The 20,240-nt window shown below is 43.5% G+C and overlaps 1 protein-coding gene across 12 annotated transcripts in view; it reads left to right on the top strand.

Annotated features, from left to right (window-relative positions):
- Positions 1-20,240, top strand: part of LOC118513378 (mucin-5AC) — a 182,285-nt gene that overhangs the window by 94,158 nt on the left and 67,887 nt on the right. For 11 of the 12 annotated variants that reach the window (XM_036059036.1, XM_036059028.1, XM_036059037.1 and 8 more), the window contains 2 exons: positions 14,592-14,786; positions 18,887-19,087. In XM_036059036.1, the coding sequence (XP_035914929.1) occupies positions 14,592-14,786; positions 18,887-19,087 (396 nt within the window). The remainder of the gene's footprint in view (positions 1-14,591; positions 14,787-18,886; positions 19,088-20,240) is intronic. The other variant, XM_036059039.1, reaches the window with a different exon arrangement.

Below are 20,240 nucleotides of genomic sequence, written 5' to 3'. Positions count from 1 at the left end.
TCTCAATCATAAGGGGCCATAACTCATTTTATGCATCTTCCTCTCAACCCCTTTGATAAGAGCACTTTGTTAGTTTTGTCCATGTGTCAGTGATGCCTGTCAGTATTGGGACTTCAATGTTTTTTATGGAGTTCGAGCTTCGTCCGTTCGTTGCAGAATATCGCGGCTGTAGGTGGCCGGATGACGTGATACGTGGACATACGTCATATTTTAGACGACTTCAAAGAGGCGATCACCTTATGGCTCTTCTCTCTCTTTTCTTGGCCAAACGACCTTTTAGGCCATGCATGCATTTCAATTCTGGCTTGCTAGACTTCATAGATACCACGTAGTTGGATAGTCAGTCCTCACTACGGGGGAACGGTCCAGATCTATGGCATTGAGAAGAACCGCTGCGACAAAGGAGGACTGACCATTGAAGCGAAGTGCAAGCAACTGCAGACCAAGCAATCGACATCACTGATGGGCACTGAGCAGCAGTCCATCAGTGATGTTCAGAACACTGAGCAGCAGTCCATCAGTGATGTTATCAATGAGCAAAATAAGGTTTTTTAGGAAAATGGGGTCGCTGTAATCACGGGCGACACGCTTCACAACACCAAGGGTTCTACGAGCCCTAGGCACTGGATGATGAATGAAGGTGAGACCCGTGTACAGCCAAACCTTTAAATCCTTGACCACGGCAACTCGATTGACTTGCCCACGGTTTAGGGTACAGGGGACTTCAAGGCCACTGATAGCGCAACCTTCTGTTTGGTGTACACCTCGGTAATCACCAATTTAAGAACTTGTGCTCTCTTCCTCTTCTGCTTCATAGGAGAGCTTCAAACCATTGCTGTCTTTGTCGTCAGCGTATGCTAGAATATAGGTTGACTTATTACAGACTGTCCTCAAAGTTTCCAATTCCGTGTTTTGAATTGCTAGGGGCAGCGCAAGGCAAGCCTCCAAAATCAAATTATTAGAGAGCATTAAAACTATGGCATAGGAACCCCCATACAGCAAATAAAAATAAAATATTTATGTAGTATGCCACACAATTTAATGAGACAATTGTTGATCTTAATGCAAAATAAACCCTAATAGAAAAAAGAAAAATATGCTTTATTCCTTTGCTATTTACAATATCATACAATCAACTCAAACCCAACAACGATCCCCAACGACCATTTCAATCCCTTCCAAAGGCACAATATTCCAATTAAGCTGTCCTTGAAACCGCCATTTGATGTCCTTCTAACCAGCTCAGACCACTGGTAGTTATGGTATCGTATGATGTGTTTGTTTTCCATAATGATCGATATCAATCATGGAAAAGCCAAACGTACACTACTGTTGCATTTCACATGACGGAAAAATGTGAAGCATTCTCCGGTATTATGCCAATTACGTCGATTCCGAAATCCGTCGTCCACCATCTGCACCGGCTGCCCTATGAAACCTGATCCGACGAGGCAACGCCACACTCAATCGCCGTCCATAGCGCTGGCATTGGTTGGCAATTTTGAAGTTTCTGATCCCTTCTGCAACTCTGTCCATCGCGCTGAAGTTCATCATTCACGTCGCCGAGTCGACGCGATCCGTTGCGGCCACATCGTCTGGTACACGGTAACTCCGATGGCTAGTTGAATCTTTTGGACGCAAACAACGCAACTTTTACCTCCTTCCCCTTTACTTCCTCTCATTCTCTCTCTCTCTCTCTCCCGGGTCGCTAACTTTCCCGACCGAGCCTTCCGGTGTTTTGTGTGTGTGTGGGTGTGTGTTCCCGGGGTAGCGATATAAAAAGTAGCATTACAAACGTTGCAAAACATCACGCCCCCAGACTCGCGCACTGTCAAATGTGCAACAAACAACGTTCATGCTGGTACGATTTGACTGCCATCCGTTTCCGGTACACGTTGGCAAACTGTCGACCAATGGCAATAGGGGAAATTTGATGGAAAGTATCTTAACTTTGCCTACGCTCGATACAGTAGCTGCCCATTTTTAGTCTCCTCTGCCGACTCATCCCATTCGAACCCCGAGGAGTCAGGAAAAGGATTCTAAAGCGAGAAACAATATTTGACGAACCGCGCTGGTCTTGTGCACCGGCATTTGATACATGGTTTTAATTTGCGATCGCTTCCAGCACGGGTCCACGCGTCTAGCCACTCCACTCCACCAAAGACTTACTTTTTGCCCGGCGCTATAAAAACCTTGTCGTTGTACCGTCGCGGGTGTTGAAAAGCTTCAACTTTTCCCACCAACTGATACCGAACTTTTCGGTGCCATTGAACGGTGAACCGGTGTGGCACATGCGGCACAGTACCACCGACGTCTATTCGTCTGAGCAAACAAAATTTAAATTGAATTTCGACAACCATCATTGCTCGGGGCGATTGGCGAAAGCAACCGCCAGCGAAGGACGCAGAAACCCGGTGAAGAAAGCGGACCTTTGCGGGAAAGTTGGTCTGTTCGTCGCCGCCGACCAATCGACACCAGAGAGTGATGCTATTTTTGCAGACCGGTGTGTGTCTGGTTGCTTATTCGGGTCCGGGCTTAAGGGACAACTTAAAGTAGCTGTATTGCTGTCCAGGGAATCTCGTGCGTTCGAGGTAACGCTTTAGTTTGACGCTTAATAAAAATAAAACAGATTCCTGTGCCTGCAGAAGCTAAGGTAAAACGGAAGCTTTTTCATGGAAGCCATTCATGGAAAGTTCGTCCTTGAAAAAAAGGACACATTTTCCAGCAGTGATTTCCTTTTTTTATGTTGGGATTCTTGCCTATTGCCTGCTGGTTACTTTCCGTAAGTGTGCGGCTTTTGATCGAGAATTCCACCGTCTCACGATACGTCGTTCGAGAACCTTTTGCCTTGTAATCAACTTTATCGTTTCATCATCATCCTTCGCCTGTTTGGGGAGGTAATAAAATAAAGTGACAAGCATTAATTTCTCACTCACCTGCGAAAATGGCCACCGCCACTGTAAAGGTACAAACGTGGGCAAACTTTAAGCGCCTTATTGCCCATAAATCGGCTACCGGCACTGTTCGCTTCCGAGAAGGTTGAGCCGGTCGAAACCATTTCAAGTCCTTCAAAGCGAATGTATCGATTCATTGAACTAAAGAGAGCAAACGACTTTTCGAGCTTCTTACCGTGTTCCATCGTCAAACCTTTTCGCCGCTGGCCGCGTGCTATTTTAGCTTGTGCCTACATCGTTTCTAAATTGGACCAATTAACGCATTCGACAAATATGTTTGCACCAGTACGAGGCAAACGGAATCGAATCCTTCCTCGGATACCGTTTTTGTGTGCTGTGAGTTCGCTAACGAAGTGTCGAATGTCGGATGTTGCGCGAATGCATCGATGATGACTGTTGATGCCATAAAGGCGTCTTTGAAGTACTGAATCACAATATTATAAACAGCTTGCTAAAGAAAGTTTTCACTTGACATTTATATTCAAGCAAATCACGAACTCCAATAAAAAGAGGAAGAATTGTGACAACTACGAAGGTCGAGTCTCGTGTTTTTATAACCGGAGAAGAAAAACCGCAGATTTTAACCATTTTTGCCTGTTATTATCATTTTATGGTCCTTCGAACCGGATCTGCGGACGAATCCATCGATCATTGACGCAAAGAACAACACGGCGATATTGCATCAACAAGAATGAAGCCGAAGAAAGCCACGCCGAACCAAGTGAAGATGATGCGCGTCACCTCACAATTCCATAACCTAGAAAACTACATGAACTCGTACACCGCTGAGCAAGCGTCTCAATGCGATGTCAGATTGCAAACGTTGGAAAATTGTTGGAAGACTTATGATAAGATTCAAACAGCCCTCGAAGATTCGGAAGAAGCGGAAGAGGAACTGACACGCTTGCTCAAGGAAAGGAATGATATGTACGATCGATACTGTCTCATCAAGGGTTTTCTTACATCCAACGTTCAAGACATGAACAGCACAGTGATTGAAACTAAGCCAAATACGACCATCCCTGTCGCTGCTTCACCGCATGTACGTCTACCTAAGATAAATCTGCCCACATTTGATGGAAAGATCACGGAATGGCTCAGCTTTAAGGATCGGTTCACCGCTATGATTGCATCATCTACTGAGATTCCTGATGTCATGAAGTTAGAGTATCTTCTAGCATCGCTAAAGGGTGAAGTTGCCAAGCGCTTTGAGTATGTAAGCATTGCTGCCGAAAACTATCACACCACCTGGAAGGAGCTATTAGATAGATATGATAATGTCCGAGCCCTCAAGCGTGAGTATTTTAAAGCAATTTTTTCGGTAGCACCTATGAAGGACGATTCCATAGAAGAGTTACGTCGCGTAACTGATGAGTTCACACGTCTCACCCAAGGAGCAAGTAAATTAAATGAACCTATCGATCACTGGGATACACCCCTTGCAAATTTGCTGCTCTATAAGTTGGATCGTGACACCGTTTTGGAATGGGAAAAATTTTCAGCTAGTGATGATGCCGATAAATTTCCCAAATTGGTTGAGTTCCTGCAAACTAGAATCAAAATTCTAGCAGCACCAGCCCAAGTTTCGTTGATCACTCCCAAACCAAGTACATCGAAGGTGGCCGGCAACAAGCAAACAAGGAGCTTGGCGAATGCCAGCGTAGCTTCTACATCCAATCGCTGCCACGCTTGTGATCAATCACACCTACTCTACCAATGTGAAGTTTTTAAAGCAATGAACGTTTGTGATCGACGAAAGCTGGTTAGCTCCAATAACCTTTGTTTCAACTGCTTCAGGAATGGTCATGCTGCAAAGAGCTGTAGATCTCAATACAAGTGTTATAAATGCAAACGCAATCACCATACATTGCTGCACCTAGAAGAACCTGCAATGAATAACGAGGGACGACCCATGATTCAACAAGTCGATTCGATATCTCATATTTGCACCAACGACTTTACCGTACTTTTACAGACTGCAATTGTTCAAGTGATCGATGATGATGGAAAATCTCATCAAGCAAGAGCGTTACTCGACTCTGGTTCAATGTCGAATTTCATGTCGACCGCATTGGCCAAGCGACTATCCAACAAAATGACAGACGCAAACATATGTATCGCAGGAATCGGTCAACGGGAAAGTAATATTAACCGCTCTGTCGAAGCAATCGTATCATCCAGTGTTCAACAATTTAGTATGAAGTTGCATTTCTTAGTCATCGATTCTCCAACAGCTGAGTTACCAACAGTTAAGGTTGATACCAAGAAGTGGAATATCAACAACATTGTACTAGCGGATCCATCATTCCATACACCTGGTCCTATCGACATTTTACTTGGTTGTGAAGCATACTGGTTGGTACATTGTCCAGAAAGGCTTTCTATTGCGCCAAATCATCCATCACTGATTAACACCAAATTCGGTTGGACAATAGCTGGCGCGGTTCCTATAAAACCTGTTGACAATCGACAATCATCAAATGTGGCAACGCATCCAAACACGTTAGAAGCAAGCGTTCAACGATTTTGGGAACTGGATACGGTTCCTACCTCAAGTGTGCATCCCGAAGATCATGATCCGTGCGAGCAGTTATTTAAGACAACAACAGTTCGTAATGAACAGGGCAGATTCATCGTGAAGCTACCTAAATCGTCAGATCCTGCTGAAACTCTCGGTGAGTCTAGAAAAATAGCTGAGCGCAGATTCTACAATACAGAACGACGTCTGCAACGTAACCCCGTAATATATGAGCAGTACCGTCAATTCATGAAATCGTACGAGACATTGGGACACATGGCATTGGTACCAGAACCAGTAAATGACGCGATCGCTCATTGTTATCTGCCCCATCACCCAATTTTGAAGGATTCAAGTACTACAACGAAACTTCGAGTGGTCTTCGACGCGTCATGTCTTACTGAATCGGGTTATTCTCTCAACAACATCTTAAGGGTAGGTCCTACTGTACAACCAGACCTATTTTCTATCATCCTTCGGTTTAGAAGCTATGCAGTCGCCCTATCAGCAGACATAGAAAAAATGTACCGCCAGGTGTTGATTGACTCCGAAGACCAACCGCTTCAACGGATCCTATGGCGACCAAATGCAAATCAACCATTACGTTGTTACGAGCTAAAAACAGTTACATATGGGACTGCTTCGGCACCGTTTTTAGCTACACGTGCACTAAAACAAATCGCTCTTGACTTATCATCGTCGCAACCTACCATCTCCGATGTTATTCAAAACAATTTTTATGTGGATGATTTTATGGCCGGTGCTCAAAATGAACAATCTGCTAGTACACTACAACAGACAATAACGTCAGTATTGAAAGAATACGGATTCATCTTGAGAAAATGGGCATCTAATTCGAACAACGTTCTAAACAACATAGCTGACGAAGATTTAGCCATACGAGAAAGTCATGACCTACTAGCAGAGGCCACTGTGACTACGCTAGGTGTTACATGGTATCCTCGAGAAGATGTCTTCAGCTACAAAAGTTTAAACCCACTGCCACCACCTGTTATGAACCGACGAAAGCTTCTCTCTTGTGTTGCTCAAATTTTCGATCCGTTGGGCCTGGTAGGTCCTGTGGTGTGTAAGGCGAAACTTATGATGCAACAAGCATGGTCTATTACGGATGAAAACGGGAAGCAGTACGAATGGGACAAACCATTACCATTGAAGCTACAGAACGCGTGGAAACAATTTCATCAAAACATCCATTTATTGAAAGAGCTGAAAATCCCACGTTACATCTTTGGAACGAATGTTGAGGAATATGAGCTGCATTTTTTCGGTGACGCATCGGAGAGGGCATATGGAGCGTGTTGTTATGTAAGAGTCGTAGCCAACAACATCATTCGTTCCAACTTATTGGTATCCAAGTCTAAAGTGTCTCCAATATCCACTCATCACACTATAGCCCGATTAGAACTATGTGCTGCTCTTCTATGTGTCCGACTTCTACCAAAGGTTCTAACAGCAGTAAAGGGTAATCCAACAAGAGTAATGTTCTGGATAGATTCAACAACAGTTCTTCAGTGGCTTCAAGCAACACCTTCAAGATGGAAAACGTTTGTTGCAAACAGAACATCACAGATTTTGGAAGCATCTGATGTTAGTCAGTGGCATCACGTTCCTGGGACGGACAATCCAGCTGACGAGCTGTCGAGAGGTTTGGATCCGACCGAACTCTCACACTCTTCCCGTTGGTGGTTTGGGCCATCTTGGCTGTCAGATACAAGCGACAAATGGCCTAGTACTTGTATTCCTAACACTGACATGTCTGTGGTCAATGAAGAATGTCGAAACTCAACAATTGTTGCCATGACCGCAGTTGCTAGTTCGTTTTATGAGAAGCTCTTCAACAGATATTCGAAGTTTTCGAAACTTGTTCGTGCTGTAGCCTATTATCGACGCTTCATTATCTACTTGCAACATCACCAATACAATAAGAAGACAGGTTCTCACCAGAAGCAAGTATTTTCGACATGGCTGACTACAGAGGAGCTTAAGACTGCAGAGAAATGCCTATGTTTGCTCCACCAGCAACAGATGTATCCTGAGGAACTACATGCCCTAAAGTCCAACCGGTCTTTACCTCGTTCCTCATCATTGAGATGGGTCAACCCGATACTGCAAGATGATGGGCTCATCCATGTTGGTGGACGATTGCGAAACGCCAATGTTCCTGCTGAAACGAAACATCCGATCATACTAGCGTCGAAACACCCACTTACATTGTTGTTGGTCAGAGATTGTCATGCCAAACTCCTACATGCGGGACCGCAACTTATGTTAGCTACACTACGACAAAGGTATTGGATACTCGGGGCAAGAAATCTCATCCGAAATACGTACCACCGATGCATCACGTGTTTTAAGAAGAGACCACCGTTTATCACTCAGCCAATTGCAGACCTACCATCAAGCCGTGTACAGCCAACAAGACCATTTGCAGCTTCAGGTGTTGATTACTGTGGGCCGTTCTTCGTAAGGTTTAACACCAGGCGCTCAGTTCCACGCAAAGTGTACATAGCCATTTTTGTATGCTTCTCTACCCGTGCTGTACACATCGAAGTTGTTAGTGATTTATCCACAGCAGCTTTCATCGCGGCTTTGCAGAGATTTATCTCACGACGAGGGAAGGTGGATCAACTCCATTCTGACAACGGCACAGCCTTTAAAGGTGCTTCACATCAGCTACATGAGCTTTATACCATGCTCAAGGCGAATCCGAAGGCGAGAGAGAGCATCTTCAGCTGGTGTGCGGTAAATGAAATCACCTGGAAGTTTATTCCACCAAGAGCACCACATTTTGGAGGACTGTGGGAGGCTGCGGTCAAATCAGCAAAGACACACTTGTTAAAGGAACTTGGGACAACGCCTATCATCTACGAGGATTTTGTGACCTTATGTACACAAATAGAAATGTGTCTCAACTCGCGTCCTTTGACACCAATTCCAACGGATACAGAAGACATCGAGGTGTTGACGCCTGGACATTTTTTGGTTGGTTCAAACTTCCAAATGGTTCCCGAAGCTGATTTGACCAAGATTCCTGACAACCGCTTAACTCATTGGAAACACACTCAAAAGATGTTGCAGTCGATCTGGTCACGGTGGTACCCTGAGTATCTTCAGCAATTGCAAGGACGAACAATCAACAAGCGCCATCCTATCGTCAACATAGAAGTAGGAAGAGTTGTTGTCTTGAAAGAAGACAACATTCCTCCAGCCCAATGGCCACTTGGTGTCATTACAACTCTACATCCTGGCAAGGACAATGTTGTTCGTGTGGTTTCTCTACGAACACCTCGAGGAAGGATCATTACAAGGCCAGTCACTCGGATTGCCTTACTACCCATCAATGATGAGTTGAAATAAGTACCTTATTTCAAGGTGGCCGGAATGTTGATGCCATAAAGGCGTCTTTGAAGTACTGAATCACAATATTATAAACAGCTTGCTAAAGAAAGTTTTCACTTGACATTTATATTCAAGCAAATCACGAACTCCAATAAAAAGAGGAAGAATTGTGACAACTACGAAGGTCGAGTCTCGTGTTTTTATAACCGGAGAAGAAAAACCGCAGATTTTAACCATTTTTGCCTGTTATTATCAATGACGTTGGGGCAAAAAAGGAATGGGAAGGCAGACTTGACGAATTAATTCAATCATGATAAATCACGAAATTTCACACGTACGTCAGCGCGTGAAGTTACTTCTAGACACACACAAATAGAAAACACGTTCTAACGAACGTTGATGGTGCTAAACAATTTCATGCCTGGAATATGCTTCCAACTTGGACTAAATATTCACGGTTTTTGAAGTGATAAGAATAAGAGAAAAAACAATTTATTTTTTTAATAAGAAAAAAAATAATAAAAATTTTACATCAAAGCTCATCACAAATAAATTGCATAGTTAGATCAAAGTTTTATGAATGATGAGAAAGTTGACGTCCTGTTTTATTCGAACCTACTTTTCACTCGTTAGAGAACCCTGTAGCTATCTTAGGCTGAAGAAATTGAATTGTTCGATTGAACGATTGAATTTAAAGTTTTTTTTTAATATCTTCTTTTCCATAATAATTTCCAACTACCAAAGAAAGGAAATACTTATTCGTAACCCATTAGAGACATCATCATAGTTCCTCCAATTTCCGTATACAAATGTAGCAGCGTGGCCAACAAGTCCTTTTGAACCACTGGTGCAAACTTTATTCGAGCAACAGTACCATTTTCGGCAGGTTAGTTGCTGAGCAAAACAATGAGAATAAACTTTTTTTAATCAACAGAGAACTACCGTATTATTAGAATAAACTTATTAATGTCCATAATTTTTTTTGTCAAAAATTTTGCTATTTTTTTTTTTTTTTTTGTTAAACTGACTTACTTATCAGCCGCTACAATTGATTCGCGGTCTTGGCCTGCGGCAATAATCCTCGATCCGTGAGCGGTCACGGTTTAGCGCCGTCGTCTGAAAATCCGTTATGCCGATTGTTCAGGCGGACGCATCAACCCCATCACTCCATTTCAATTTGGGCCTACCACGCCTTCTCTGTCGGTGTGAACGGCCTAAAACAACTTTACGAGCTGGGTCGTCCGATGTCCTTCCACACATACTGAACAATCAATCCTTCTGAGCATCTTCCTCTCGAACGCGGCTAAGAGGGCTTCGTCAGTTTAGGACATAGTCCATGTCTCAGAAGCGCATGTTTGTGCTGTGCTACGCAAGTTCTATACGGTCTCAGCTTCGTCCGTCGCGACAGGTACAGTGGGGAAATTTCCTCAGGCTGTCTCACAAATCACACAGGATAGAGAGTTTTTTTAAACCGTCTTACGTAATGGTAACGAAAAAATAAAATAAATAATCTGCCGAATACTTCTATAATTATAGTCGAAATAACCGAAATATTCAATTATTGCACATCTCTAAGACCTTCTTTCAGGTATATAATACAAAACCGTGGATAATGTCTTCAAGCTCTTAATTGAGATATTGTTGAGATTATCATCCATAATCCTTATAAACATTCGAATTAAATTTGATTTGATATTCCAACAGTGGTTTTGAAATTCAAATGCTATTAGAAGCTGTTAAGTATTATCAGCTTTACGCAAAGTCTCATCCTGCTGATACTGTACAAGAATGGCAACATGGTGAAGTAGTCAGCAGTGAATGATGCTTCATTTGAAATGGCTTTCAAAACAGCATAAAATTCTTTTGCTTTTATAAAATATCGATTTTACTTAAAAAAAGTAGTCCAACTGTAAAATATGAAACTGCTGTGCCCTAGACAGCTCTTTCCTTTCAGATAATATATTAAAGGAGATACCTGGAACGGACCTCCTGTTCTCTATCAAGGAGTAACAAATTGTTTTCCGAGAAATATTGTCAACCAGCTTACAGGTTTTCATTCAAGCAAGGTTTATAATGTAATCATCTTACCCCATGACTCCAATAAAGTGGTTTATAAATAAATAAATGGGTTATAACAAAAAAAGTGCATGCTTTTATTTCCCATCCTCCATAAATTGCACCATCATTTTCAATTCGAACGATACTGCTCTGATGCAGTTATACTGCAATTGTTATCATGCGAGATTATGCGGAACATTGAAGAAAACTGCTTCGCCGGAAGCACTTGCGCTATTGATTGTGCAACTCTGCTAGCAATTTTCTTCCATTCCAAAAATAATGCGCAAAGATCGAAGAAAAATTCAATACCAACAAATAAAACAGCAGCTACTTCCACATTCCCCAGGCGTACATATAGTAACGAAACATTGTAACAATGATCCTGGAAATCAAACACTGTACCAAGAGCAGTTTTGCTCCCACTCGCCCTAAGTATACGAAGGGCAGCCATTCTAAACAGAAACGGTCATTTTGCATGCAAACCACATTTAACACGACATTAAATGGCACTTTTACACGCATGGTTACAAGCATCCACCCTCCCGCTCCAGACTCACTCTCATATAACGTGTCGACACTGAGTGTCCTTCCGAAGGCGTTACGTCCCACGCTGGCTCCACTCAAAAGCGTAAAAACCAATTGTGCAAATTCCGAAAATAACCTTCACAAAATCGATCTACTTCGGGGTGTGTGCGTGTGTATGCTCGGGGACACAAACGGCCACCACATCACCTAACCGGGTGGCTTGGGTGGGTGCCTAATCCTGGCATAAGTGGGTTTTGTTTGTGCGAAGTACCATTTACCCGAAAAGCTAATGGAGTGCCAAAATAAGGGGAAACAGCATCGAAGTCAGGATGCACGTGCACGTTGAGAGTGGTTGTGCGAGCCAATGTGGTTTGGACGTCGCTTCCAATTAACTAAAGGGGATACAAGATGTGTAGATATAAGAAACATATTCGCTCCCTTCGCTATATGTGGTTTATCTGTCATGAATTGTCTTTTGTTTGAAATTAAACCTGCACGTCAGTACTTTTATAATATCACGCGCCATAATGAATCTGTGCCCAGGAAAAAGAAGCCCTCGGGAACAGGAAGCTCTCAGTACGCCTGAGAGCCTCTCATTGTTTCTCTCGCAGTTCACTCTAAAATGCGTCAGCAGTTGTGCAAAAGAAAGGACATTGGTGCCATGGGACAGTAAAGGGATACGAATTGTATCTCAAACTTCAGGCGCAATTGGAAGATGGCCCCGCTAAACGGTTATGGCCATTATCATTCGATCGTAATGACTGTTACCTGTAAATGGCGGTCCAGTTTGATGGGGCATTCGTTGGAAAAGGCCAATTAGGGACCATCTTTCTTCGCTAAGAGGATAACTTAGGGATATAAATTATTGTGGATCGTTCCTGCCTAAATGCTTCACTTCTTGAAGTTGGTGAGATACAAAATTACTATTTTGCTCACAATATTTTCTCTTACAGCACGTGACGTTCACCGACCGTGCTTTCCTCTGCCTGGCAACTTAATAACGATGCAACCTTTTAAAACTTCCCATCCAATTTGGCTTGAGATGCACTCTACCTGGCCCCAAAACACTTGGGCCCGGACACGCCGAAAAGTACCTGCCAGATTCTGGGTCAGATAATGATTCTGACGGCCTGTCAGAACCTTCCGTCCGTCAGTCATCAAACCCTCGGTGGGGCAGGGGGGGCGAAACACTTCTTGTGAAGCCCAGATAGTGGGAGTGTCTTGCGCTACCTTCGACATTTCCCGAACCCGGATATGGTCACTCTTCCGCCCAGTAATAACGTTTTGCAGAAAAAATATTGAGGAAAGCGAAATCTCATCAGCCGATAAGCAAATCGACAGTGAAATGAACAGCGAGCAGAGTTTGGCCTCAAATTGTGTATGTCATCACTTGGAATTAATTTAACTCCCGGTGACGACGACCAGCGACAACGATGGTGACAGTTTGACCCCAATGTCAGGATTTTTTGTAGGTTAAGGTTTATTTTAGTCTTGGGAGAGCTATCTTGCAGATGGTAGTAGTGGTTTTTTTATTATTAAGCTCTATTTTTTCTCGTATAATAATGAGTCTTTATAGAAGATCATAAAACAAACGTGAGTAAAATTAATCAAAAACAGCTTTCCATACTCTTCTACCTTTAGCTCGGTCTTCTAGCCAAGATATTCTAATTTATTTACAAAATCGAAGGGCTTCACCGTGAATAAAATATGCGTTCTTAAGGACTTTATCTTCGATCCACCAGGTTGCTTCGTGGCATAATTTCCTTCCTTCTTAGGCTCGCCGTTCGTCCTCTCCATGATTGGCATTTCCTTAAAAGCCTATTCTACCGCACACATGATGTCCTACTTTTCGATCATAATTTATGCAATCCCGTGTGTGCGCGCCTCGTACGTAACGCTGAAACACGGGGGGGCCATTTCATTAAGGGGCAGGGAAATATGCCATCCAGCAAAAGCATCCACTCCAGAGAGGTGTTTAAAAATTTACATTTCTCAAATAACAATACAAAACTTCCGGAAGGAACACTGGATATGAGATGGGCGGGAAGTGCTCCATCAAACGCTATTCGCGCTCGCATAAAATGCATTTCATGTTTTAGAAGTTCGTTTTGTTTGTTTTCTGCTTCGAAGTGCAACATTGCGCATTGTTGAATAAATCATTGCTAGCAAATGGCATGGAAACGGTGCTGCTCAAATATTAAAGCCCAATTATCGTCTTATTAGACAAAACAAAACGCTTCAGGTTTAAGTGCGTTCCACACCCAACAATAACAGCCAGCCAATGCCAGCTCCATCTTACATTACTAACATTCTCACCTGCAGAGTTTCGCAACTGATCGGCGTATCGCTTACACGGTGAAGCTTCCGCCGTAACACGTTCATTAATCAACCATCCTGTCCAACGACCGACCATCCCATCCGTTCCGTCCCGTCCCGGCCCGAGTCCTTTCAAACATCCCATTTCCGCCACAGCAGGATAGTTGTATTACATTACAACAGCTCCTGAGTCCGAGTGGCACCGCCTGCAGGAGTTTCCAGAGTTAAAAGCATAACGATCCATCATTAGTGGATGCGATCAAGGCGAAACAAAAAGCGAAAATCTCACATCCTTTTCCCACCTCCACGTCGATGAAGTGTCCTAGAAAAACACGAACCACGTACATCCTGGAACTGGTTTTCCTTGGCCAGAGCTCGTGCCCGGGCTAGCTCTTCAAGCGGTCAAGGAGAGGTTAAAAACGAACGGGAACTGCTGTAGGAAGTAATTAACATTATTTTCTGCCAGCGGGTCAATCTCACGGCATGCGATGCATAGAGCAATCAATCAAAGTACGGTGAGGCGATGTGCATCTCTTCCGAGTGTCAAATTAAATGAAGAATCCGAGTTTTCTTTTCGAATTGATTATAGTTTCTAGCTTTTAGTAAATAATATTCTTAATTATCAAATATTTACTTTAAAAAATTGATCACTAACCGCGCTTAATTGCTGTAATCAGTGCGCCTTATCAGAGCTGCCGCCGCCGGTTCTGAACCCCTACGGCCTACGTTTTTAATTTATGAACACAATTTATTCACCTCCAGTCATTAGCAGATTGCGCGCCACCTCTCCCAGGAACCGGTAATATCGATAATGAGACTAATAAACTTCCTTCCCCGTTTGCGTTTTTCTTCCTTTCCAGTGCAACCGATGATGTGGAAAAATCGCTCGAACTGCTCGATAAGGTCCTGTCGGAGTTCGAGGAGGAACCGGACCTGACAAACCACCTCAACCACCATCACCACCACCATCATCATCATCCGGCGGTCGAACCGGACAGTCCGTCGCAGGGCCACCAATCCGAGGACGATGGTTACATGAGCATGAACGGAAGAAGGTAAGCGGGAAGGGCGGATCACGGGTCCACGAATGCTCTCACACATTTGCCGCTGGTTTTCATCGCACATCATTTGTAATATCATAAAGCACCTTTTCAGAGCGAGGGCAAAAGCGTGCATAATATCACTTTTGAAGTCATTTCTGGACTTTCAGACCATTATGCATCCTCTGACGGGAAGGCTTGCTTGTTGCTGGCATGCACATACTTGCACACGTACCTTATACTGGCCATTCAGAACGGTTCACTGGGCCTGGCCACCAGGCCTACTTTCCCGGGACACGGACTTCCGGAGTGCAATTATAGCATCATTTCCGCATGTTCGCATGTCGCTACAGCGGATAGACGAAGGCAAAAAAAACGAGAAGCTTTATTCTGTGCTTTTTTTGCATGTGCTACTACTCCCTCTTGCGTCTGAATGTATGCACACCGAGCTTTTGTAGCCTTGCGTTGTAATTTTACCTTCCGGTGTAAAAGGCATTTGCATTTTCTTTTATTTTATTTTATACATGGTCCCAGGATGGGCAGCCCATGGCATTCAGGCATGCTGCAAAAAAAAGGATGGCCATGGGTGCATGGGCAGAAAAGATTACAGCATTAACGGCAAGATTTCGAAGTACAGCGAGCAGCGGCTTCCTCACCGAACCTTGGGAACCGGTCCACTTCTAGCTCGCGTTCGGTCGCTTGCTTATCCTTTCCGCACCTCAAGTGCACTTGTGCTACCGACACACCCTAATGAGGCTAATGTTTAACGAACCTACCAGCACAGCTTTAACGCTGAAACGTTACTAACGTTAAGCGAACGCTGCGATTTGCGTGTCACGAGGAGCGCTCGCTTTTATTTGTGCAGAAGCTCCAAACGCAAGCACCTTTTCCACGGCGCACGGTTCGTTAACAACCTCGGCGAAGGGGATGCGGTTAGCGGACATGTAGTCGAAAGTGTGAAAAGTTTTTCCATTTCTTCGGTCGAACGGCACGGTGCAAATTTTATGTGGTGTGAAATGTTTGTCACACAGCGCGAATGGTGATATATCGCTCGATATGGAGGTGTGATATTAAATTAACCGGTGCGTTTCCTTTAACGGTAATGAATAAATTAAAAATCTCGCCAATGAAGCGCTGAAAGCAATGGTTTACGAGCTATAAGTTTGACAGTTTTTCAAGTTTCACACTCCCAATGCACAAGATTGGACTTTTAAAAGTATGAGCATGCTTTTTGTTATTACTGTCTTCTCTTAAATATGGAGCTATCGAGGGTCAACCAAGGCTCGGAGCTGGGTGTTTCGGAGATCATCTTCTATAAGTCAATTCAGATTCTGGAAAACGATGATGACTCAGACATCGTTGGTTTGAGGTTCTTCTACTTAGCAGAGGCTTTCCAAAGGATTGAGCCAGTGGCACAAAACTTCGGATGGAAGATTCTTCTTCCACTTTGCACTCCAATCGGGAGGCCTCAGTCTGCCATTTTAGGCTTCCATAACTTTATTGGAGTCCAACCCATGGTTGGATAGTCCAGTTAGTCTTGTATGAATGGAAACGGCCTAGACGGGATTGAATATGTAGTCCTGTCGTGTGAAGAACGGCTTTACTACTACCAAACACAGATTTACCCATCTGTAAATCTGTAAATATGTAAATTTGATAGCCGATTTTAATAACGACGAATGAAGCTAGGACTGTATCTTACATTCATAGTCCTAATACTCTGAGTCCACCCTGTAGTGGAGGCGACAGCTACCCCTGTCTTCACACAGTAGAATTCAAATCTTTCTTGGACTGTATCCAACTACGTGTTATTAATCAGTTCAGTAAGCCCAGAAATGGGCCACGACAACGGCGCCGGTCTTCTTACGGAAGAACCGAGGTTCAAATCCCATCCGGAACGTTGCCCCGTAGAGGACAGAATATCCAATTAAATCGAGTAGGCCAGAAAGCGTAAGATATCGTTAGGCCAAAAAGAAGCTAGAAATGGTGGACATAACCTAAGAGGCCGTCAAACCAAGAAGAAAAGGAATTCTGAGGCCGCCTTGAGGCATGGACGCTGTCCAAAATTGGCGAATTCTTCTTAAGTACATTCGAGAGATGGATGCTCGAAGGGCTCTCATGCCCCGTATTTTTGGAAGGACGATGGAGGCTACTACAATGACGCGTTCTATGAGGCTCATGTCATATGAATGTCACCGGACGATCCAGCTCAAAAGATAGGTTTAGTCCGTCCACATGAACAGAAGAGTTGCAGAAGGCCCACATTGATACTTTGATAGAATTTTTTTAGGTTGGCCAAAAAATTCGGAATATTTAATTGGCAGATGTAAGAACGTTACTGAAATTTCTTCAGCATACCAGGACTGCAAAGCGGTTGTAGCGCTTGGTAATGAATGATTAGGTTGTTGTATTTTCATATAAAAAATTAATTTGAGCTTATCCAAAGTTTTGGAGCTAACCGTTTTGTTTTGCTGAATTGTTCATCGATTTCACCTCCAATTTTCTTGACCGTTTATTTCGGTTTTATCTCAAAGTTTCGATTGAACGATCTAAACACCTCCTTCGTCCTTGGTTCTGGTTTCGTGACACTGTTTTATTTAATTTTACGATGCTTCAAACATTCACAAGCTCACCGGTACCACAAGATTGTAGGAATTCGTACACCACTCCCCAACCGATGTCATTCCTAACAAGATGGAACGCATTCTCTGGCCCTGTCTTGTCGGTGGCTTGTGCTTGTTGCATCGTAAAATTGGAGCAAACAAGAGCGAACAATGAACAACTTCAACAACCTGAAGAAACCCCTAACTTACCCGAAAACAGGCAAAGCATCACGGATCGTAAAACCGTGTCCGTAACCCCTTTCGCTCGAGCTTTCCTCTTAAACAACAAGAAGATGGTTTTATTTTAGCCTGAAGGCCTCGCCTTTGCCTAAGGACAAGCTTCGAAGAATCTGCAGCAAGAAGATGAAGCAAAAAACCGCTGCTCAACCGACACCATTTTCGTGTTTTATGTGTTTTTCACAAACTTTCTTTTCCATTTTTTGGAGATATTTTTCCAAATCCTTGGGGCGTATTTTTGAGCTGGTGGGTTGTGCGTTTCGGTTGATATCTTGTTCAATTCCAAACGCTTCACAGCAGTTAAAGGGACTTGTTTTTGTTTAGCTTTATTTTTTCGTGGTTAAAGAACTCAATCGTGTCTGACTCGCGAGATCGAATGAAAAAAAAACAAGAGGAAAAAACAATACCAAAGCACCCAAAAGCAAAATAACATGTAGACTTCTCATCCTTTCGCAGGAAACAGGACCGGTGAGCGTAAGAATTGTCACTTGCAGTTGCGACAGCTTTTTGTGCTTTTTTGGGGTGTCTTTCAGAACCATCCCACCCACCCACCCAAAGCGCCCACCCAAAACGAGGTGAACGTTTTCTTCTTTTTTACGATCCGTAAGCGAACGAGCAACACGGAGTAAAAATAAAGTGAGCCATAAACGTACCGGAGGCTTAATAAATTGTCACATAAACTGTCAGCTCGTGCCCCTGGAGGGTTCAAATATTTAGCTCCATGCACGCATACAGAAACATATACGAAAGAAGAATTCCGTTGTGCATTTGGTTGATATGTGTACAACGCGAACGTCTAGAAGAAATGGTGGCAATGGATTGTTTATGGCATTTCCATTTTATCCACCCGGTCAGCCCCCCGGTGATGCTTTACTGTCCAATATGCGCCCCAGTTTACGTGATTGTGAAATGCTGGCTTTAATATTTCATATGTTTCGGCAGGATTTTTGAAGATATTTTACAGAAGGACTTCAACTACAGGGTCCTCAAATGCCATTGCTTGAGCGATCAGATTCATAGTACCACTTGATCGATTTGCTCATCCTGCCGCCTTGCAATGTAAAAACGGGAAAAGACAAATTCCACCTTTCCTATGCTCAAAAGCTTCCATTTTGTGTCTCACAAATCACCTGCATACCCCTCCTGCCACACACGGTAGGGAATCATTCAAATTCGCATCCGGGAACTCGCTCGATTCACCCAGCCCAGACGGTCGATAAATCAGCTCGGCACAATCCTTACCGATCGCTCCCCGTCTCTTTTCCACCATTACAGGGCCAAATTTGTACCTGATTTTCAACCGACAGACGAGGCCACAGCACCAACGCATCCACAAGTGCTACAGCTACCATCCCATCAACCGCAGCAGCAGCAGCAGCAGCAACAGCAACATTCGCTTCCGGTACCGACAGACGAATCGTACTCGCCCCCATCGCCCGAGGAAGCGGAACGAATCATTTCCAATTTGCTGCCAAGGTAGGGAAATAAAATTGGGTTTTGGAAAGTGGAATTTTTTTTCCCCCTGCTTGACGGTCACATTTTGGTCACAGTTTACAACGACTGGGAGATGCTAAGCAAAAAGAGCATAAGTTGCATCATATCGGGGAAGATGCAATGGCAACATGTTTTCCACGTCGAAAGATGGAAAGCTTTTAACCTCCAAAAAGAAAATGTGGAAGGAATCGTTTAAAAACGGAAGCAGCATTTTTCTGCTCGTATTTGCTAACAAGCTCCTTCAGTTCGGATGGATGAGTTCGTGGTCCTTTGAAAGCTCTCGGCGAGCAAAAAACAGGCACTTCAAGTGTGTGGAACCACTTTAGATTTTAGTTCGCACAGCCCAAAGATAAAAAAAAAATGCAAACGAAATGTCAACGTGAGACAGTTCATGTTGGTGTTTCCTGATTACTTATTCTCTATTTAATGGTACATTGTTCGAAACATTCTAATTTAAAGCATTTAAACTGTATTAGTAAATTATCTGTCACACTACCAAAACACACATTTAATTTATGGCATTGCGAATGCGTTTCGGTTCACTGGTTGCAATTAATTTGGGTGCAACACTGCTAGCACAAACACGGCAGTTAAGAAATTGGGGATTAATTAAAATTAATTGGAACATTCATTGCGATTCCACCATTGTCTCGTCGCAAATCAGCGTAAACACACGGCCGCGTGTGCTGGTGCCATTTTGCATTCACTTTGACATCCATTAAAATTATGGCGCACCGTACCAAAAACTCCTGCACAATCAGTCATCAGACCCTCCTTGCCATCCAACTCGGCAGTATGCACTCGGGCTGGAGAGAGAGGACGAGCGAGCGATGGAGAAGACATAATATTTTGTGTTCCAAATTACTTGCCGGCTCTACACACACACACACAACACCGTGCAACAAAAGCCATATCCTGCTGTCCTTCTGCAAACAAAAGGACATATAGGAACGTAGGATCGTGGGCTCGTGCAACAACAAAAGCTGAAGAGAGCATTATACTTTTTTGTTGTTGCTGTTTATGTACTCGGAGCTAATCAGAAACGCTCATTTACATCCTTCGTCAACGCTAGCCATCCGCACGTCGTACGTGAGGGATCTGTAGTAAGCCTACTACTACTACTACTACTACTACT

The sequence above is a fragment of the Anopheles stephensi genome, chromosome 3 (genome assembly GCF_013141755.1).
Source record: "Anopheles stephensi strain Indian chromosome 3, UCI_ANSTEP_V1.0, whole genome shotgun sequence".
Taxonomy (NCBI): domain Eukaryota; kingdom Metazoa; phylum Arthropoda; class Insecta; order Diptera; family Culicidae; genus Anopheles; species Anopheles stephensi.
Note: the sequence above shows the minus strand (reverse complement) of the source record. Positions and strands in the feature narration are given on the sequence as shown.